The sequence below is a fragment of the Gymnoscopelus braueri genome (assembly GCF_963280865.1).
Source record: "Gymnoscopelus braueri genome assembly, chromosome: 9".
In the NCBI taxonomy this organism is placed as follows: domain Eukaryota; kingdom Metazoa; phylum Chordata; class Actinopteri; order Myctophiformes; family Myctophidae; genus Gymnoscopelus; species Gymnoscopelus braueri.
This window is the reverse complement of record NC_137610.1, coordinates 8,004,350-8,027,410: the sequence shown is the minus strand read 5'-3', so window position 1 is coordinate 8,027,410 and position 23,061 is coordinate 8,004,350. Positions and strand designations below refer to the sequence as shown.

The 23,061-nt window shown below is 41.6% G+C and overlaps 1 protein-coding gene across 9 annotated transcripts in view; it reads right to left on the bottom strand.

Moving 5' to 3' along the window:
- Window positions 1-20,408, bottom strand: part of plekha7a (pleckstrin homology domain containing, family A member 7a) — a 176,388-nt gene extending 155,980 nt beyond the window's left edge. For 8 of the 9 annotated variants that reach the window (XM_080436725.1, XM_080436728.1, XM_080436733.1 and 5 more), the window contains exons 1-3: window positions 20,294-20,408; window positions 19,502-19,578; window positions 19,098-19,155 (exon numbers count right to left, since the gene is read on the bottom strand). In XM_080436725.1, the coding sequence (XP_080292851.1) occupies window positions 19,098-19,155; window positions 19,502-19,578; window positions 20,294-20,376 (218 nt within the window). In that variant the 5' untranslated portion in view covers window positions 20,377-20,408. Of the gene's footprint in view, window positions 1-1,150; window positions 1,854-19,097; window positions 19,156-19,501; window positions 19,579-20,293 lie in introns of those variants that run through there. The other variant, XM_080436732.1, reaches the window with a different exon arrangement.
- Between the last annotated feature and the right edge of the window lie 2,653 nt (window positions 20,409-23,061).

Below are 23,061 nucleotides of genomic sequence, written 5' to 3'. Positions count from 1 at the left end.
CATGTACAATCAGGGCTGACAATATCTGTCTATATAATACACGGAAACTCTGTGTGTGTGTGTGTGTGTCTGTGTGTGTGCGTGCGTGCGTGCGTGCGTGCCTGGGTGCGTCCGTGCGTGCGTGCGCGCTGTGCTCCACCATGCTTCATAAAGCTGCCAGACACAAATCCTGCTTCATAGTGCACGACGTGATGTACAACAGGGGACGGCATTACACACCACAAAACAAAACAGGAACAGCATGTAACAGGCTGGGAGGAACTTGAGATTGCTGGAGGATCAATGGAAGCGAGGGAAAAAAATACCACTTGAAATAATTGAGAGGAGCACATCTATTTTACGTCGTCGGCATTTGGCTCCCACCGGTGCTCCGAGAAATACGAGTTCAACGGCAGAGAAACCTTACAGTACGTTCCTTAAATCACCAACATGGAAATACGGCATTGCTTTAAAACGATGCCAAAAGGTTTGGATAAACAACACAAGTAGAAAAGGCAATGCTTTTCTCTTCTTTTTAACCCGTTAAGACATGGAACGCATCTGTGTGCCATTTTAAGATTTCTTTAGGCTATTCAAAAGTAGCAGATCTACAAGCTCGTAGCGCGGCACCGAGAAATTGTGCAAATGTTTGAATGTGTATTTTTTTTAAGCAAACATTTTTGTAACACATGTTACAACTTCTGGGGGTCCCTGACTCCCTGAAACAACATATTTGGAGATGGGGGTCCCAAGGCCAAATACATATCATTTTGGGTGGTCCTTGACATGAAAAAGTTTGAGAACCACTTACAGCAACATACGTTTTTTTTAAAGGATTTAGAAGACATTTGCAGAACCCCCAGAAGCAAAGATTTGAGTTACAAATGTTCTGCTCTGAAAATATATATTCAAAGATTTGATTGATTTGCACAAAATAGCAGATATACAAGCTCATAGCGCGGCACTGAGAGCTTGTAGATCTGCTATCTTTTGAATAGCCAAGGAAATCTAAAAATGACACACAGATGCGTTCCCGGTCTAAATGGGTTAACAAGAGAGAGGAGCCAGATTAGATGCAGATAAAGTAGAACGCTGGTAGAGGAGAATGCTTGAATGCTTGAAGCACTGTCTTGTTGTTAATAACATATTCTAATGCAGATCTTTAATCTACCTGGTGCTGCGCCTCAGGTCCCATGTGGCAAATTCGTACTCATCGAGGCTGACCGCCTTGGCCGTCCTGGGCCAGGTGGCGTGGCGCTTGATGGGGACCAGCTCATGACCCGAGCCTCGGTTTGGGTCGCGGCCGAAGCAGCTGCCCATCCTTTCCACGACAATTGACGTTCCGAAAGAGCAGGGCACTTAAATTGTTTCCTGATATGAAATATTTAACCGGAGAACTGTCCACCAATTAGCTTTGACATTTATCGGGCAATTCGGCATCCATTTAGAGATACGAGACGTTTAGTGGAGTCAGGACAATCCTTTGCATGTTAATTGCTTGGCACTCTTTTCTTTATCAGATTTTTCCACCACAATAATATTTGTCCTGCTACTCTGGGTTTCTCATTACACTTGACTGCTTGTAATTCCGCGTGTCTCTATGTTTTGATCAAAGACACCAAGAATGTCAGAAACACAAATTTTTTTTTTTCTATTTTTCTTTCATCTTCTGTTTCCTCTCCTTGTGTAAAAAAAAAAAGTCTCCCTGCCTTTTCTCCCTGCTGGTCTCTCAGTCTGTTTCTCCTGTTTGTTTTGTTCAGAGCGGTGTCAGCCCATTCTCTGTCTCCTCCGTCTCCTCTTGTCTCTCCAGCCCCTGTCCTCCTCCCTTGGTGCTCCCTCACATGATTTCCCCTCTCGGCTCAAATGCTAATGTGTTTCTGTGCGGCCCGGCTTGGCCCTCGCAGTCTCACATCTCCAACTCCAGGATCAAAAATTCTTGCCATCTCCCACAGCACAGCCAGACATTTACACATGTGTTACAACATTGTATCAACAATTTGGACACCTCCCTCGCTCTCGCCCCGTCCGTCAATCCTTTTCTTTGTGTGTCCTCCTCCTCTGTTCTATGTTGAGTCTGGCCTTCTGCTCTGCCCCCCCCCCCTGCCCCGCCCGAGCACCGTTCTTGTTTGTGGACAACAGGGCCAGGCATGTGGCGAAGCACTGATCCTACGCTTTAGTGCTGTGTGGGCTTGTCAACAAGATTCCACACAATGTTTCCCATTGTATTCATAGTGACCAAGTCATTAATATTGGTTGCAATTGCAATCAATAAACAAAATGACATTTTTACGACGTGACCAAAGGCCAAGTCGTCTAGAGCAGGGGTTGTCTGTGTGTGTGTGTGTGTGTGTGTGTGTGTGTGTGTGTGTGTGTGTGTGTGTGTGTGTGTGAGAGAGTGAGTGTGTGTCTGCATGCGTGCCTGCCTGCCTACCATAATCCTATGTATTTACTGTATGTACAGTAAAATCCGAGAATAATCTGAGAAATAAAATGTAGCCCAATCACAGCTCTTGCACCAGAAAATACCAAGTGTAGTGAAAGTGAAATCTTGAAGAGAGAGATTCACAAAATGTTCATTCATTCATTCATTCATTACTTGTCAATACACTAGTGTACAAGCTAAACAAGTATTTTTCGATGCACACAAATACTCGTCATTTTAAATGATGCAATAAAAAAGTGAATAATGAAAACTACATTGTAACCAGATTGCATGTACAGTTCACCTTGTGGAAAACCGCTACTAACAGTTCTTCCAATTGACCTTGCAGCTATAGTTAGACAACAATGCTGCTAAGGTAGGCAACGTCCCACAGACCTAGTAAGCTAGAGCAGTCCTAGACTTCATGCTTATCCACCAGTATAAAACTCATTTGACTGGCCCGGGCACCTAGGCTCCAAGGTAGCCTGACAGCGCGTTGCGGGTTCGAGTCCCGATCCCGACGGCCTTTGCAGCATGTCACTACCCATCTCTCTCCCCATTTCCTGTCAACCTACTATTCTATCAAATAAGGCATTAAAAAAGCTCACAAATAATTAAAAGAAATAAAACTCCTTTGACTGAAAAACCCTCAGATGGGGGGCTCATCTGACTGATGATTCGGGGCAGCTCTAACATCTTCAACTATGGCAGTGTAAAGAAATTATCACAGTTCTTTTTATCTGTGGAACAGAGTCAAACTAAATGTGATGCCTCAACTCCTACATTCCAAGTGCTTATCGGGGTGGGGGGTCCCCAGTACAAATAGGATGATTTTGGGGGGTCACGGCTTGAATAGGTTTAGAACCACTGCAGTACAGTATATGATGTATAGGCAAGATTTAAAACTGTACTGGAAATAGCCAGTAGAGGGCAACACAGATAGGCTACCAACACAGTCCTGTACAGTCCTGAGGTTACAATATTGTTTTTGTTGTGTGACTTCACTAAAGAGAATATTGTTTTTGATAGTGTGTACTGTAATTATCCAGTTAACCCATTAAGACCTGAGGCCGATTCTTACTAATGTCTTCTAAATCCTAACTGTTTTCTGAAAAACCTATGTTTATATACCTTTTCATGTCAAGGACCCCCAAAATTATGTATTTGGCCGCCGACCCCATCTCAAAATATGTTGTTCCAGGGACCCCCCAGAAGCAAAGATTTGAGTTAAAAATGTTCACTTTAAAAGAATATAAATATATTAATTTGCACATATTTTCTTGATTTTTCAAAAATAGCAGATCTACAAGCTCATAGCGCGGCACTCGGTGCCGCGCTATGAGCTTGTATATCTGCTATTTTTGAATAGCCAGAGTGTAAAATAATGCTTTTTGGCTCAAATAAAAAAATGCACAGATGGGTCCCAGGTCTTAAGGGTTAAAGGGCCATTTCACCCCTGGAAGAAGTTTTCGGTCTTTTAATGAAGTTTAGGAGTCAAGAAACAAGATCCTGGGTTTTTTTTGTGAATAATCTGTGTTTTTAGATATCTAGTAATCTTCGCAATATTCGTGACGTTATTTGCATCATGAGAGATTGGTCTCATTCCTTTCCGCACTACATGTCTCGGCGTGTCTCAGTCAGACCATCTCAAAAGACAGCCCCAATGGGGTGTCCGTAACACTTTGTTCAACCTTCTTTCGCCACTCGGCCACTCCCATTAGCTGCGGCCAGCGGCCCTTGCACATTACTTTACCTGAGTTATCTTCTGATAGTTGTACTTGAATGTTGACATGAAATAATAATCCTGTGTAGTGTTTCATAAGCGCAAGCTTGAAAAAAAAAATACAGCGTGGAGTGGCAGCGCTGGTAAACAAACACCGTCACGAAAGGCTAGGATCATAATACCAAGGATGTGACAGTGATGTCAATACTATGCGACACGGAAGTGAAAGTGCATGAAGATACTTATATGTCCCAGTGATATGACATCACTAACGAATCCTTGGACATAATATGTAACTAGATGAACGTTTGCGAGGACAGCCAGTGTTGCCAGATATTGTGAGAGAAATAAGCAGCCAGGTCTATGAAAACAAGCCCAAAAGAAAAATAACTATGCCAAGAGCACTTTACCTAGACATGGGATATTATATATTTGAAAATTGCTGATCTACAAGCTCACAACGCTTCGCAACCCATTGTGAGCTTGTAGATCTGCTATTTACAAAAAAATCTTGAGGGGGAAAAAGTCCAAAATGTGGATTTTTTGCAAAATATTTTTATTTGCTTTTCAAAATGTGGAATATTTTTGACACATATTTGTTAGGGGCTCCCTGCCACAAATTATAATTTCAGATGGGGGTCTGTGGAAAAATACATGAACATGTTTGAGAACCACTGGTTTAAACAGCAATCAAAACATTTGGAAACAAGCCCAAATATCAACTACATTTTAGAAAGAAGCCGCTTATAATAAGCAGACATGGCGACACTGGCATGCTGTTTGGATGTTATTGTTGGAGATCACACCCACATGGAACCTCCCCTGCCACAAGGCACCAAAGCATTCTGGGAGTTGAAGTTATAGGCAGTGATACGCTGTGGTCCCCCTGTGGTCCCCCCTGTGGTCACCCCTGGAACTTCTTCCAGGGGTGAAGTGCTCCTTTAAGGGTTAAGAGAATATTGTTTTTGATAGTGTGTACTGTAATTATCCAGTTAATATTTCAAATCCACAAGCCAAAATTAAGGGTACCAAAAATAGACAAGAAAGAAACAAATGACAGACTCCACCGTGGCAATTTCTGCTTTTCTGTGCAATTACCAAGCAGAGCCATTCCACAGAGGATACGGTTACATTTCAGGTCAACAGATCGGAGACAGGAAACGGGGCTAACACCGAAAAAATCTGTTGACAACACATGTCTTCAGTGTACAGTTTATAGTCTCAGGTGTCATCATGGTACCGTCCCAGTGAGAATACAATACACTTTCACTAACTTCCTCTATTTCTTTCCGTCTCTCTTCGTGACGGTCTTTCTCCTTTTCTCCCCCTCTCTCCTTCTCTCAGATCTGTTGTCAGAGGAAGGGGATTAATACCATAGCCCTCGGGGGCAGCTTAAATATTCAACACATCCATTTTCAGTCTGCCAACTAACTTCACCCATAGTATGCATTTATGCATACGCACGCCCAGAAAGAACACACACACACACACACTCACACGCGTCCTCAAATGACATTAAAGAGTGTGATTGCACCAAAGAGAATTGGAAACAAAAGTAGAAAAAAGACAGAAGAAGGAGGAAAGAGGGTCGAGATTAGAGAGGGAGAGAGGAAGATAGAAAGAAGCATGAGACGACCTCAAAGAGTGTAACTGTATCAAAGACAAACGTAAATGAGAGAGGCAGAGAGAGAGAGAGAAAAAAAAAAGATTCAGTGGGTCGAGCAAGGCACAGACACTGCCTCCTGGGTTAGAGGTTCTATTCCCCCGTGCAACTCAGTGGGTTGAGCATGGCAGATGATAGAGACCGGCAGAATGGCATTTAGATCAGTGGCACTGGCATTCTGGTGAAAAGGAGTCTTTTAAGTCTAGACATTATTCTTTGATCTATAGATACTGGATGAAAGGTTAGACAGAGGCTACTGTGGTGAAACAATGTACACATGCAGTGCAGAGCCAATACTTTTAAACACACACACAATACACACACTAGTGACCACAAAGGAAGTTATCTCTCTCATATGAATGCATGCACCTACACACACACACACACAATGCACATACACACATACAGTTCAATTATTAGCCAGCGGTAGCCTTGCACACATCCAATACTTTTCCCAGCAGGAGTGTGAATGTGGTGAGTCAGCCAGAAGCTGACTCATCGCTCTGCAGTCAGAGAACACGGCTGTAAAACCTCTATCTATAATTTTATATCTATAACTTTCACTTCATAACCCTCCCTTTATGAGCCCTGTACCTGAAGCACAGCTTCCTGTGCTACATTCTGTCTGGTCGGGCTTCTGCCGCTTCAATTTCACATATTTCTATTTAATTTTGTGAGATAGCGATGGGCGCCGAGAACCGGTGCCAATATGGTACCAGTTCAATTGGTCAGAACCAAAATACCTATAAGCTCCCATGGACAAACAGTGCTGCTATCGGTATTTGAAAGTCATTTATTTCCAACAAAGTATTTAATAAACATAGGCTTTACTGCTCTGGTATAGTGTATGAACAGCTGTCGAGGTATATTTGAAGACCCATTTTAGTAAGATTCTATTTTCTGTTCAAGAAAATGATGAAAATCTTAGGTGTTGATGCAAGCATGAAATTCAGAATTTAGTTTATCTTAGCTTGAATTGACAGATCTGCAGTCTGCAGATTGACTGATATACTTGAAAACAACAAGTTTAGCCTAATTCATCACAAAAGTAAAAATCAAACCTCAATTGAAGTACTATTTTGTAAGGAGTCACATTTCTAAATAGTGTTTGCTTCCTAGAAGCTCAAGAAATGATGCGTAGCCTGCGAGCTAGTTCAGGCAGATATACTCGAGTGGTTTATATGCATGTGCAGCACTATGTGGGCGATGTGCTGTATATGTGACGTGTCAAGCAGCTGACCAACTTGGCGGTCTACTTAAGCTCACCTGATTCATTGCACTTCCTCTTCACGCTGTCAGTGATGCCACTAGATGTTGTATGTGCTGTGTTTGCTCCCACCACCACCCCAGCACCACCAGTAGGCTCAGCTTTCCCTAAGGGTTCTGTTTTCCCCTGGGGGGGTTTGTTATAGAAGTATATCTGCCTGCTCTTAACACATTCCATGCCAGAGTTTAATCTCATAATGTACTCACCAGTGCCAGCGTTTTATTGTTGTTTTTTTGTTTTTATCATGTCGCCACAGACCTCGCTAAATAAGTTAAAAGTGCGCGTTCATTTGGTTCTAAACACACAGCGGATCCGTGAGAAACGTCCAGCGAAAACAGTTTCCAAATGCGAGCCGCCATCTTGAAGCTACAGCCGATACACGCTAAACAGTGATCAGCGAGGAGAAAAACAACAAACCGAGAAAATCGAGTTTTAAACAGGATCCCAGACAGGAAGCGGATACGATCGAAAAAACCGGAACCCGAATAATTCCGTTTCCGACCGAAAACCGGAAACGGAAATGGATCAAAAAAATTCGGAAAGTGCACCTTGGGCGATTAACATGGGAATCGGCGGTTCGCGTAGATCTACGCGACTGGCACGCTGCGGCTTTAAATAGGTTCGCGTAGATCTACGCGATTGGCATTCAATGTGTTAAATGGTTGCCTGCAAATGTGTTGAGCGGGGAGTAATGTATAGCAGGGGCTGAACGCCAAGAGTTATCTGACTGAACTATATTTCTTTATATATTATATTTGTTTAGTATCTGTGTTTATTCATCTATAGTATTGAATTTAGCTGTAATAGCCATAACAAATAAACTGGTAAAAAAAAAAGGGGTAAACAATAATCGGCTACTCTAGATTTAGAATAAAACAAATCGTGGGTGGAGTGAAAACAAAAGTGAGCTTGCAGGGGAGAAAGGCAGAGGAAAGGAGCAAAGAAATGGAGTGATGGAAATAAACAGCAAAAGTGTGTAAGAGAGAGAGAATGAACGAAGGAAACTGAGACAGAGGGGGAAGGAGAGGGAGAGGGTAAAACATAAAGAGAGAAACAGACAACAGAAACAGTGAGAAAAAGAGAAGGAGAGAAATAGACAGTGAGTGGAGGCTGTCTCAGCATCCTCCATCTCTAGGGAACCTTCTTCGTTTCACTGAAAAAGAAATACTCTTATGACCTTCTCAGCAGAAATCTCAGGCCCTTTCTCCAAAGTTATTCTTCCTCTACTTGCCTCCTGGTGCAATAAAACATCAAATATTCAAGTTCATTCCAATCCAATACCACTCCAGTTCAGTATGCTTACTCCTTTAGTGCATTGAGCAAATAACTACTCTATACCCTACTAAAATATTCAAGGCAAGATAAGGAACGTTTATTTGTATAGCACATTTCAACGCCAAAGTGTTTTACACAAAAAAAGTTATGGAGTTTGGAGAGAGTACCCATTTATCAGCTTCAAATGTATAGTGTTCCAGTTTCAATTTTGTCTGCTCATTACTGTCATTACTTCCATTTTGATTCATTCATTACCTGTTTTGACTCTGAGGAAGACGCAAGACAAAACGTCAGTCACCCCTGCAAAATGATAAATACAGTACATGCAGACCAGTCGAGTGCTCCAGTATTTTATTTGGGTATACTGTCTCTCCTGAAGTCCTCAGGTATTTATTCTCTATGATTACTTCCAATTTCCCTTGTTTATCCTGTATATGAGTTTTCTCTCCTGATTGGATAACATTTGTATCTCGACCTGAAAATGCATTTATTCAGGGGTCATCGCCATGCTGGCTTGTGGTGGGCATTTTGGTCAAAATTCAATTTTTGCCACAGACATACTGTACAAAATGAGTGGACAATAATAAACACATAAAGAGCTAGCCCTGAATGATCATAACAGGTCTGTAACTCTGAGAGTGTACAAATGGAACCAAATGGACCCTTACGGGTCCATTTGGTTCCATTTGTACACTCTCAGAGTTAAAGGGAGTCCTTGCAAATAAAACATTTGAGAACCGCTAGTACTTTTTTGTTGTTGTTTTAGAACCACTGTCCTAGTGGACTCCTAATGTGCCATAGTGACGTAGTAAATCAGTGTCAAACATATTCTGAAGAAAACCTGGAGAGTGACATTCAGTAATTGGGTCTTATGATCAAAATAAGAACATAATAATGGTGTGTAAAAAAGAAAATCAAAAATTTGCCACGGACAAGACCAAGTCTTTGCCATGGACACATTTGTCCGTGTACGGACATATTGATGACCCCTGCATTTAATTCGTTTTACAGTTATGGGAAAAACAGAGTGACAGAATTTATAATTCAAATCCTGGCAGCTCAAAGTTTTACTTTAGACGGTGTCTGCAACAGTTCCTACCAACTGGACTATTGGCCCACAATGGCAGTGTAGGAAGCTTGGTAGGGCTGGACCTATACTATGTCCAACGTTTCGTTTATTTTCATGCATTGGGGAGGCAGATTTCGTGGCAGAAGAAGAAAAGAAGAATCTGAAATACAAGAGGGACCAGCAGCATAGCTGCCCAGCCCCTAAATACAAGAAGCACTGGCAACCTGCCCCCCTGAAAAGTAAAGCACCACTTCATAAAGCAAAGTGTTCTGAAAAGGTGAGGCATTGACTTTAACTCAAGTTTCAATCTAAATGCAGTCACATTCTACCGGCTTCATAAGTTCTGATGCAGTTTCAGACAAGGACTTCTGCAAAGACGCTGTAACCTTTAACATTATTACGCCGTGGGAACATAGATGAGGTGTCAACATCCGAAGAGAGCCAGGGAAATGATTTACACGCGACACCTTTAAGAGAGTTACTGATTTACCCACTTCCGCAAACTGTATTCAGGTGACGGTGACTGACACCAAGACAAACTGAGAAATTAAGAGTATTGAATTATAATATCAACTAGAGCAGGGTTTCTCAAAGTGGATGCCGTGGCACCCGAGGGTGCCATGGCACTAGTCCAGGGGTGCCGCAGACTACTTAGATAACATTTGGAATTCATCAATAGCACTTCAGTTTAACCACTTGGATCCTAGTAAAACGGACCTGTATATCCGCACTGTACTTTGTGTGTTCTTTTCGCGCTGTGACACGTTGAGAGCTTGTAGATCGGCTATTTTTGGCGAATGTTCCCGCCAGAATAGGGATGCTGGGGTTCAAGTGGTTACATGTCAACTCAAGTATAAAGTTATTTTCAATCTCTCCAAATGGACTTGCTTGAGTTTGACCTTTCAAGATTGTTCAATGTCAAAGGTCATGCTGCCTACTATCCTCAATGTATATAATAGCTCAGGGATACAGTTGAAGAAAGAGCATTTTGTTGTCATTTGGAATATGGTGATGAAGTAACCACAGAAAAATATATTTGACCTTTTCCATGACTTTTATCCAATTACCCCCAACATGTTATCAGGTCATCTAGGAACCATGGACCACCTTTCCAGGAAGTTTCAGAAAGTCATTACATGCGGCCACTTTCCTGTAAAGTTGCTAACAAACAAACAGACAGACGCTGATGGGGTAATTGTGGTTTTCTTCTGTATGCATAATGATATAGAATTATTTCTTAGCTTTTTCTAAATGTTTGTACCCATTTCAACTTGATATATCCTTTCCTTTCGGTAAACGTAAACGAGAAGGAACTTGAAACAAAATAAAAAATAAAGAAAATACACTACATCCTCTGAAAATTATAACTATCAATTGTCACTACAAATATCTTAAATCAAATTCTATTCATGATGAGCCTTGACCTTGTCAATGAAGTGTTTTGCTTTCCAATTGAGCCATGTTGTACAGTAGGTATTTTATCCTATATAAAAAGAAGATTTCTTATACATTAAAACATTTTTCATTTGATTGCTAGTGCTACAGTCATATTCTCTCAAAACCTCTATACTGTAATTGTGAAATTCACCAATCAGATTTCTGAATAGTGTAAAAAGGGAAACACCCAATACTGGGTAGATGATTTTGAAGACTTTGAATGTAAGAATATTTATACTTCAAAAGTGAATTCTTCATTTTGTTCATTAAAACTTTTCTGTTTTAAAGAATTCCATATATTGACCAGCTCAATCACAAATGTCAACACTCAGGTTTAAAGATTGTCCTTAGAATGATTGTTAGAAATAATGTTTAACTTCTCTGGCCGTTTCTGGGAGACTTGCTCAGACAAATGAAAAACAAGAAGAGGTTTTGTTTGCTTTCTCCTCACAAGCCTTTACTTGGCTGCCAGGGAACAGTTGGTTCTCTGGTTTAACCACAGACAAACAAAGATCTTTTCATTGGAAGACAAAGAAAAGCCACGCAGAGTGAGAGCACAAACTGGACCTACAGTTTAAATACTTTCAGGTGATTTGTCTATCAGATAGACAAATCACCTGAAAGTATTTAAACTGTAGGTTGACAAGCTTGATAAGATAGACTCTATCTTATCAAGCTTATTAGCATAGGCATTTTTTCATGGAGGGGAAAAAATAACCCATACCTAGCCTAGCATGTGTAAAGGAGTCCTCTCTGCCTGAGTGGACAGTCACAATGGGGCCACTCAGGTACTTGCTCCAGACTACATCTAAATTTAAGCCAGATCAGTGTTGCAGTAACTTAAGCCTAGGCCAAAGAGATTTGCTTGTGAATTGAAGCTTATTGATTCATTTAGACAGGCAAAGAAAACAGGTGATCGGCTACACTTACGGTGGTGCCCCTGGAGAAAGATGCTTAGCCCCCCCGACTGCTCCAGTGATGCTGCTCAGTAGTCAAGAGCAGAAGATGCGGTGGCTGTAGCCAATAGATAGTTGTTGTACTGGGCAGCTGCCAGATGTGAACATGTCTAATACTTGCGCAACAGAGAAAAACAACATGCATGTAACATGAATGCTCCAATGATGAATGACAAAAATAATCCATTTGTAAGGATAGCACTCAAGTCGTCTTTATTGCATCCACTCCAGCATACAGGGTTATACTAAGCCTTATGCGTTTTAAGTCTCGCAAGTCTAGGACCTGCTCCTAGTCCTAACTTAATTGTAAGCAGCTTTGAGATAAGCTTCTTTGTCATGGCTTCATGATACCATGATTGTGCTTACGCTGCCATTCATGCATGAACACTATAGTAACAAAAATATCCCTGCATAACCAATTACAATTGGCACTGCAGACAATGCGTCTCATCGGTGCCAACAGAGCCACGCTGTTTGATGTATGAGGGCGAGTGTCACAACACTTAACACTCGATATCGGAGCAATGAATCAATAACAAAAATGTATCAGTCAAGTAAATTTGTTTGTTTTCAGTCAGAGTGAGGAGAGAAATAAAATGACCTCCTGTCTCCCACTGCGTTTGCTATGAAAACAGAATGTTCTAAAGCGGTGATAAACAACTGTGTCCTGGATGGTCTGTGTGTTCAGTTCCAGCCAAACAGTAAATCAGCTAATTTCACCAATCATCACAAACAAAATCAACTGGTGTAGCAATTGCCAGGGATGAAACCCTGCATATACTCAGCTTTTAGACTCTCCTTTGGTTCTAATAGCATCATACGGTACAGTAGTGTGCATGCGTGTGTGATAGTTTATTGGGCAATGGAAGTAAGAAAAGTCATTTTCCAATAATAAATTTTTGTTCCAAAAGTAGAAAGCTTATAGCCAACTGGAGGAGGTCAAATAGGAGAGCCAAACTCTTACATTCACTTTATCTCTAATGCCTTATTCTAGTAATAATAACTGCAGGGTAATGCCAAGGACAGAGGCTAAGTAAAGCCCGATTTACATTCCCCCTTTCACAACGGTGTCGCTCAACATGAATAACGGATTTTCAAGCAATAAATGCAACACAAAAATGTTGATTAGAGGGTGAAAACTGTAACCCACCAACTCTGCCAAGTCAACGTGTCCTTGAGCAAGGCACTGAGTCCCAAAAACCCTCGAGGGGCACTGCACTGCCTCGGACAGGTTTGCAATGTTGCATACGTATCGAGCAGGGATATGCGAAAAGACACATTTCAATTACATTGTTTAAACTGATACTGATTCCACTTGTATTCACACATGCTGTACTTCTGACCTCTCTCCTGTTCTTGACCGTCTCTCTCTCTCTCACTCCCCTTCGTTTCTTGCCCCCACCTCGTCATGCCTCGACCTCTCTCTCTCCCTCCTTCCATTCTTATCATGCAGTAATGGTGTGTATCTCTTTTCTGCCAGTGTAAGTGTCGTAGCTAACATAAATTCCTGCACGAGGCTTATCCCCCCCACATTCATCCCCTGGCTCTGATCCCACTCCATTCCCTTCCTCCCCTCCATACTAGGAGTCTCCTGCTGGGGGAGAGCATAAGGGGAACAAGGACCCATCTGTAGCTGTCTTCACCATACCTCTCAATTAGTTTTCCCCAAGTTGTAACCCCCCCCACCCTGTTTTTAACTTACATCTACATTTTCCATTTAATTCTCTGCAATTTTAAACAAGAAATTCACTAATGGCCCGGACCGCAGGCCTAGCTTAAGCTCTAATGTAGCCTGACAGTGCGTCGTGGGTTCGAGTCCCGATCCTGACTGCCTTTGCTGCATGTCACTCCCCATTTGTCTCTCCCCGTTTCCTGTCTGTAGTTCACTATCAATAAAAGGCATTAAAAAAATCTTAAAAAAAAAAAAGAAATCACTATATTCATGAAATCATTTATTTCTCATTACATTCGATCTGAAAGACTCATATTTCACTCACAATTTATGTGGCATTTCAAAGACATTATTCCTTCTTTCAAGTTTACTACAGTGCCTTCTTGCCTAGAAATGCGGTCAAAGAGTCTCTCTCTCTCTCTCTCTCTCTCTCTCTCTCTCTCTCTCTCTCTCTCTCTCAAGAGTCACACAACATTTAGAGGTCTTCCTCACTCATAATTCTCCACAAATCTATTATCTGATTCTAATGTTCCTGTAATCAGCAGAGGTGAGAGTGTTAATTGTGTTTATATAAGATGTTAGTCTATTCAAAGACAATGATTTGTGCTGCGCAGACACTGGAATGCCCCTTACGCAATGCTAAAGTCAAAACTCAACACATTTTTCCTCATGGCACCGGCCAGTAAGTCATGATACATAACACAAAATTAAGGTCACTCATGGACTAAATGCAACGGTGCATGCGCAAATCAGCAAGGCACAAGCAAAGCGTATACATACAGGCTTGTTATTCTATTCATGAAGTCAACTGTCTGTCATTAGGGAAAACAAAACAAACACAATGGAAGTGATGCACGTAGGTTAACACCAAAATCATTATCCATTATATAAATATAATTCATTTTATTTCATTCATTTCTTCAGTGTGGTGTCTAATACTGTCTCATATCTGATTATACATAAGACAGCCGTAGCTTAGTGGCTAGAGGCCTGTCTGGTGAGCAGAAGGTCACCGGTTTGCTTTCCGACCCCAGTCTATGTGTCGAAGTGTCCATGAGCAAGGCAGTTAACCCCTAACAGCTCCCCCCAAGCGCTCATCATAACCATTTTCAAAAATGAATTTCAGGCCAGAAGACTCTCAAATCAAAGAGGTTTTAAATTGGTGATGATGTCACAAGATCTCTCAATGACAGATAATCCTGAAAGGCTATATCCTTTCTAACTGTATTCTCAGCACTTCACGGTCATACTGACATGTCACACTGTCATGTCACTGTCATTATCACAGGGGTCACAGGAATTAAATGCAGTCTCAATAATGCTGCACAAATGGACAATTGCACAATTTTCCAAATGGAGGACATCTAATTTGTTTCTACAATTTTCTAACTTTAAACTACAGGCTTCATTACAGACAGAAACCCAAGGGGTTCACCCGTCTTTCTGATGTCATTCATTTTGTAATTTTGGACAAATTAACAACAGTTCCAGTCTAGTTTGGAACACAACATCAATGAGATACCTTAGCCGATTAAATACAAAACAAAGGAAACAATTCTCGGCCTTTGCTCTCTTACAATAAGACTAACAATGCTACCAGTTTCCAAAGACAAAAACACATTCCAACTCAGAGGGAGCGATGTTGCTCTTTTTTTGCTTCCTGTAAAAACATCTGCTTTTTCCCCAGGCCCCGAACAGACAATGTTTAAACCCCCAAGAGATGTTATATAAATGTAGCCTTAAAAAAACAAAACAAAAAAAAACAGTCTCCACTACTGAGGATATTGGATAAGTCGTGGGGGGGGTCTTAATTTACCGTCATTCCTCCTGTACAAATACCCTTCAGAAGGAGTAAAACTATGGCTTTGGACAGGAAGCCGCAGAACCCCACAGATCCAAGGAAGGGATAGTTTGTCCCTGTTTTTCTGGAGGAAATCACACTCAAAAGTTGGTGGACTATCAAAGCATGGGTTGAGGTACCTGCCTTGAGCTGTCATGGTGAAAACCATGTGAGACCCAAATCTTTGCGTGCATGCATGTTCACAGACAAAAACATGGAAACAGGCTTTTGAGTACAAATGTAAAAAGTGATGTCTGTCTTGAGTTGGATGTAACGTTACTTTTGTCTGTCACTCTTGACTCAGACACAAATATTATTTATATATATATATATATATATATATATATATATATATATATATATATATATATATTTATATATATATATATATATATATATATATACACACACACATACACATATATATATACACACACACACACACACACACACACACACAAACACACAATATATAGCATTGTTCTTGAAAATGTCTTGGATGTAACAGTATGTGGGAGCGTGGTGGGTCCATCCCCCCTTGACCCCGATAATCCAGAAAATCTCCCTTTTCACAGTTTAAGGTTGGCAGGTATGTACACTATCTGCTTGCCAGGGGGCGGTGGGGGTGTGTGGGGGGGGGGGGGGTCATATACAGTAAAGATTTACCATTACTATAACAAAAAATGCGGAAGGCATTGCTTGTGTTCTGGACGTAGAGTTGGCGAGTTGGACCTGTTGCTTGCAAAGACAGAGAGTTGACCAGTAATTCAGAGAGATTAATAAAAGACCATTATTGGCGTAAATAAGCCTCTCTCATATTTTACAGAGGGAGTTATGTCAAGACATGGAGCTCATTGAAATCAATGCCAGCATGGAAGACATAGACATTGATCTGACAATGTATATATAATTTGATGTTCAATAATTTCCTGCTAATCATTGATGATTTATGCCAATATCAGTTAGCTTGCAAATAATTGACATAGCCTATAACGTTAGGCTAACGTTAACTTAATTCAATTCACAATCTCAACTTTCCACATCCCCCAGTCCATTTACCTTTGCAAACTTCAAAGAACCACTCAGGCGGAGTGGAAAGGGGGAACGAGAGGGATCCAATCAAGTGTTGCTGTAGATTTGTGGATTTGGTGAATTAATAATCACATCGCAGACCAATTTGCCCCTCCAGCCTATAGGATAGGATACCTGTCTGTGAGGAAGTGGCAAATCAGGTGCAAACTATCCGTCCGGCATATGGGATCTACACTACTAGTAGTACAGTAGCTCCCGTCCCATCGGCTGCAACTACTACTTTGCATCCTAGTTGATAACAGAATCATGTAAAACTAATTTCTCAGCAAATTATAGTTACACAAACATTGGCTTGGCAACATTGGCAACATAGTTTTTTTTGTTCATCATTGGGGACATTTCTAAAGATTGCAATGTCACGCAGTGTCTCTACCACACAGCGCCGTACTGACACATACACAGACAGAGGGGGCGAGAGGGAGAGAGCGAGCCTCAGACAGAGACGGAGAGATGGAGAGAGACAGACAGGGCGAGACTGAGATATACATACACATAGAGAACACAGTTTGTTTAACATTACATCATCAGACAGTATGAGAACATGCAGCCAGTGTGTAGACTTGAGTAGTGCCGGTTCTGTTAGCCCTCAAACCATGTTTTTCGGTACAGTTTGGAGGAAAAGTGTTCGAAAGAAATATTACCAAAATTCTCTACAAAATCCCCCCCACACACACAGCTTGCAATGACAGAATGTTACGTTATTTTCATTTGACCATGCATGCTGCTGCTTCAGTTGGACATCTAGCAGGGCTCCAAACTAACTTTTTACATTGGTTGTACTGGTGCGCCTGTAACTGTCATTTAGATGCACCAGCATATGATATTGTTGCTGCCGGACAGAAACCAGCTAACTCAATGTTTCCGCTTTTGCATTATTTTTCCATAAATCAGTGCTATTGAACAATCTTTAAGTCTGTGTGTTGGTTAAAAAAAATATTGAACAAAGGAAAAGTATTAAAAAGCGCTTCTGACAAAAGCAGCTAACTCCATTGGATCCTCAAACTTTCTGCTAAACCAGCTAACTCCACCAAAGGGGGGTGGAGTTAGCTGGTTTTGCTGACTCCAGGCTCCACCCCCTTTAGACCGACAACCTCATTGTGAACTTGGAGGTCCATTCAGCTGTTCTTATCAATGATGAACAAAACCTCCTAACTCCACTTTTTGTTTTGTTTTTGTCATTTCCTGAAAAATGAACATTTTGGAGTTAGCTGGTTTCTGCCCGACAGCAGAGATATAATTTAGGTGCATCCAACATTTTCACTTCAATTTCACGCTAAATCCATATTGTATTGCATTAGTAATAAACAATGTGACAACATAATTTAGTTTACAAACGGAGCTGTGCCCCAGGCTTTAGTTGGGAAGCGATATCACGTATAGTGGTAGTGCATGCTGTGTGTTTATGGTACAACACGCATTTATTACAGCAGGTATAGGCTACAGGTATATGTTCATAATATTGGTCGGATCGGCGGTGTGACGTAGGTGTGAAACTTAATAATTAGACACCGGCTTCAGAACAGATACAGACAGTGTGCAGAAAGCATCCAGGTGGTTACCGTAATTACTCCAATAGAGGCAACCGGCCGCATGCGTTTAATTCAAATTACTATAATTCTTGAAAAAAGTGCGGGAATCACAAGTCCCCCCCCCCTCAGGCATGAGCCACTATAAACAGGCTTTCGTTCAAACACAATACTATGCTAGGTGGATAAATACACCTTCAACCAGAGATGTGCTGAAATCTATCTCCCATTGTACTGTTTGTTTGGAATGAAAACTCTTGGCCCTCCATTTTCCGCATGACTGGACAACGCTCCTTTAGAGGAAGTTGTGTCCTTATTATTAACAGCCGATACGCTTTGAATATAGCCTATCTCTGATCTCTAGCCATCTAATATGGCTCAGATAAGAGCAACTAGAGATGGAAAGCAACTGCAGTGCCCACATGCACTATATTGTTTCATATGGACCTATCACAACAACAGACGGCTTAAACCCACACACATCCACATGAAAAATAATTATCACAAAATGAAAGTTGCACACAAAACAACCAGTTCAACAGCCAGATACTGTAGATGTTCAGCAAAAGGAGGAATACACCAACATAAACCGACAAACAACCCACACCACTCAGTTTTGAGCCAACTAATGAATGAATACACCTGATGTTTGCATGCTGTCTGGCTCTGGTATAGCTTGCAAGTTTAGTATAGCCTCCCTAGCACGAAGGACACCTAGGGAACTCTCACCCAACAGTTTGTTTATTCTGCATACTTCAATAAAGCAATAAACCATCTTACAAATAGCTATTTATACATATATGATATGACAATTACTCTGTCACCTGACAGGCAACTGGCCATAGTTATAGAACAACTTATGCCATTTACAAACTAGACTAGAGAACCCCTTCCATGAAGGCTCAGAGCATTTTCTCCACTTTTCTGGGGGGGAAATGGATAACAAAGCTTCAACAAAAATACAGTTCAGATGCATTATGGGTGAAATGCCCCTTTAATAAATGCAGGTGGTCAATGGGTTCGACTTTCTCATACCACTAATCTCAGTCGAGAATTAGCAACAGGGCCATTTTTAGCTCCGCCGTGGAACTTTCATCTTTTAACTCAAGTGCCGCAGGTGAGTAACTTGTTGCACCTGACCTACTCCAAAAAAAAGCCAACATGAAAAATGCTTACTTTATGAAGTAGCTCGCCCCGTCGTCTGTAAATCCTTCCTCCCATCCCGCGGGTAAGTCTGAAAAATAAATGAACAGGCAAAGACAAGTTGGTGTTAAGTGCGGGTTGCGTTAAAGTTTCTACAGGCCTACTAATGTACTCTGTAAACACAATAGAAACAGCATGACCAGGTGAAAAGTAAACATGCACAAGCTGCAGTTTGCAGATAAGCCTGTTTAAAAACAAATGGCACGTTAGTTTAGAGCAGAGGTTCTCAAAGTGGATTCCAGGGACTCTCTCTGGACCCTTACAAGTCTGTAACTCTGACAGTATACAAATTTGTATACTGTCAGAGTTAAGGGGAGACCTTGAAATGTAAATGTTTGATAACCATTGGTTTAGTTTAGAGACTAGTCTGTCTCTACCTGAGCGAATCATGTGCCCGGAGTTGACAGGCTCCTCGGTCCGGGGATGGAGCCAGGTGGTGCTGTGGGTCTCATCGCTGTGTTGTGGAGACAGAGAAGAGAGAGAGAGAGAGAGAGAGAGAGAGCAGGGGTGTTAAGTAACTAAGTACATTTACTCAAGTACTGTATAAGTACAATTTTGAGGTATTTTTTTACTTTACTTGATTATTTCAGTACTTTTACTTCTACTCCACTACATCTCAGAGGCAAATATTGTACCTTTTTTTTTTACTCCACTACAATTATTTAAAAACTTTAGTTACTAGTTACTTTGTAGATTAAACATACATTAACCACTTCAGCCCTATTACAGTATATACATTTCGGCCATTTGACAATTGTGAGCTTGTAATGCTATTGTCAAAAGATTTTTTTATGAAAATGTATTTGAAAACTTGTGAAATGGGACATTCCGCATAACGAGTACTTTTACTTTTGTACTTTTTTGATACCATTACTTCTGTACTTTTTTTACTCAAGTAAATTTTTTTTAATTCCTGACTTTGACTTGCAACAGCAGTATTTCCACATTGCGTATTGATACTTTGCTTCACTTAAGTACCAAAACGCGAGTATGCTACTTTGTTTCCACCACTGATCAGAGAGGAAAGAAAAAAAAACACCTGTTACACCCCAGAGGAAAGCAACGGCAGGCAGCCAGCCACAGAAAGAGCCAGGGCTGAGGCGTGCCGCAGTAACTCAGCCGTTAAACCGTAAAAACACAACATAACGGGCTCGTTAAAACCCACTCACTTGATGAAGAACACCCTGCCGTCCCCGCAGACGCCGTACGACCAGCGCTCAGGTAAAGAGTCCCGGCTGAGCGGCGTCGCCATGATCCTCCCAGTCAGAGTCCTTCTGTTTTCATTCCCTTCTCCATGGAGTCTCCAGGGAAGCTCAGTGATCATTACTGTAACCGGAAGACTCGCCCCAAAACACGCTCACCCCCACTCTTTTTTTTTCTTTTTCTTTTTGGCGGACCGCGCGCCCCCAGTGGTTATTCTTCTATTCTCTTGTATTTGTTTTACTGAGGATAAGGTCAGAAATAATAAGTTTAGGGTTAGGCATAGTTGTACAGAGCCCCCTTGGTTCTCAAACTTTTTCATGTCAAGGACCCCCAAATTGACACCTATGCTATTGGCCCCACGGACCCCCATCTGAAAATATATGCCAAGGACCCCCATAAGAGAAGATTCTAGCAGTGATTTTCAACCATTTTAATTTCAAGGACCCCCAGTTTGACATGCATTAGGGCTACTGACCCCCATTTAATGGCATTTCTATCTCTGGGACCCCAATTTATATTGTAAAATCAATGTTAATTTAACTCTGAGAGTGTACAAATGTACACTCTCAGAGTTACAGACCCATAAGGGTCCATTTGGTTCCTATCCATCATTTAGCTGGGGACCCCCTGGAACCCCCTCAAGTACCCCTGGGGGTCCCCAGACCCCACTTTGAGAACCAACGCTACAGAGGATAAGGTTAGGCATATTAAAAGGTCATGAATAGGTTTTTACTGAGGATACGGTTAGAGTCGCCCCGGATTTGCCCCGGGGCGACTGTGTTTTGGGGCGAGCGTTCTGGTATTCATCTTTACCGCTAGGGCAAAGAGCCTCTTAAAGGGGAGGGCTCATAGACCACAACAGTGAGAGGAATCCGTCAGTCTTGACTTTTTTTGCCCGCCGACAGTAATTGGGAGAAACTGCATGTAGATGGAGAGCATAATAATGCGCAGTGGTGTAAAGTAACAAAGTACATTTACTCAAGTACTGTACTTTACTGGAGTATTTACAATTTTCTATACTTTTACTTCTACTCCACACATCTCTGAGGCAAATATTGTACTCTTTTACGCCACTACAATTATTGAAAACTTTTGTTACTTTGACTTTGTAGATTGTTCTTATTAGTAGAGTAGCCTACAAAACATACATTAACCACTTACAGCCATTTGAAAATAGCAGATCTACATGCTCACAATGCGGTTGCGATGCGAGGCATTGTGAGCTTGTAGATCTGCTAAAGATTTGTATCCATTTGAAAACTTGAAATGGGACAATCTGCATCATGAGTACTTTTTGCTTTTGGTACTTTAAGTACATTTTGATGCCAATACTTTTGTACTTTTTTCTTGACTATTGCTTCTTTAAGTAAAAAGTTTTAGTATTTTTTCCACCACTGCATAATAAGCATTTAAAAGTTTCACACACACAACCAGCTGATGTGCCATGTTATTATTTGTAATCATTCAACAAGAGGAAAATTGATTGTGCAATTCAATTAAAGGCTTCACTTTAGAGGCTTGAAATGACTTAGCCCAAATACTTCAGAATCAGAATCAGAATCAGTTTTATTGTCACATCACAGGTTTACAAGGTAAAGAAGTGGGTGAAATTCGTTTTTTTTTACATCGTTCCCATCGCAACGTTAATTTCCATAGAAAGAAGAGGGGGGGGGGAGAAGAAGAGGGGTGGGGGGCAAGTGGGAAGGAGATCAAAACAAGAGAGCAACAGAAGGCCAGACAAGTTATCTACATATTTACAAAGTACCTGAGATAATAAAAAACTAAGGTGCCTGAGCATAGCAGCAATGTATGTATACTGTGCATGTTATACTTATACTGTGCATGATATACATATGGACGTTAAGGTGCTTAGAGAAAAAGAGCACAATAAAAAAAATTAAAAAAAAGTCAGTGCGTTATACATGGGATTAAGGTGCAAAAGGTCAGTGCGTGTCCACTTAGGGTGGACTGACCCTAGTATAATCCGCAAGTAGCTCCATGAGGGAGTGCAACAAAAAAGTCATTTGTACCTGGTGTAGTCCACAGGTGTGTCCGAGGGGGAGCTAAGTCCAAGTCATTGTCCCTGGTATAATCCACAGGTGTGTTCAGGAAGAGCCAGAAAAGTTTTTGCACCGCCTGCTGAACAAGGCTTATGCCTCATTCAGCATCCTGACAGCAGCCGGATTAAAACTGCACCAGAGCCTGGTGGTGGAACTCTTGATACTGCGGTAGAGCCCCTTGCCCGGTCGCGGTCGTTGTAGGGGTTTGAACAGTCTGTGACTTGGGTGGTGCTTGTCCTTGATGATGCGCTTGGCTTTGACCACGCACCGCTTTTTGTACAGTTCCTGGAGCGCTGGGAGCTCGATTCCCATTGTCCGCTCTGCCGATCGCACTACTCGCTGTAGGCTGATCTTTTCTCGGGCAGTGCAGTTCCCGTACCAGGCCGTGACACAGCCTGTTAGGATGCCTTCAACAGAACTGTTGTAATACAGCCTGAGGATGCGACGTCCTACTCCGAGCCAGTACAGTCGCTGCTGAGCCTTTTTCCTCACGTGTGTGGTGTGCGTCTCCCATTTGAGGTCCTCCTCGATGTGTACTCCGAGGAACTTGAACTCGCTGACCCTTTCCACTGCAGCACCGTCGATGAGGATGGGCGCATGGTCTCTCCGCGGCCTCCTGAAGTCCACGATCAGTTCTTTGGTCTTGTCGACGTTAAGAGAGAGGTTGTTCTCCC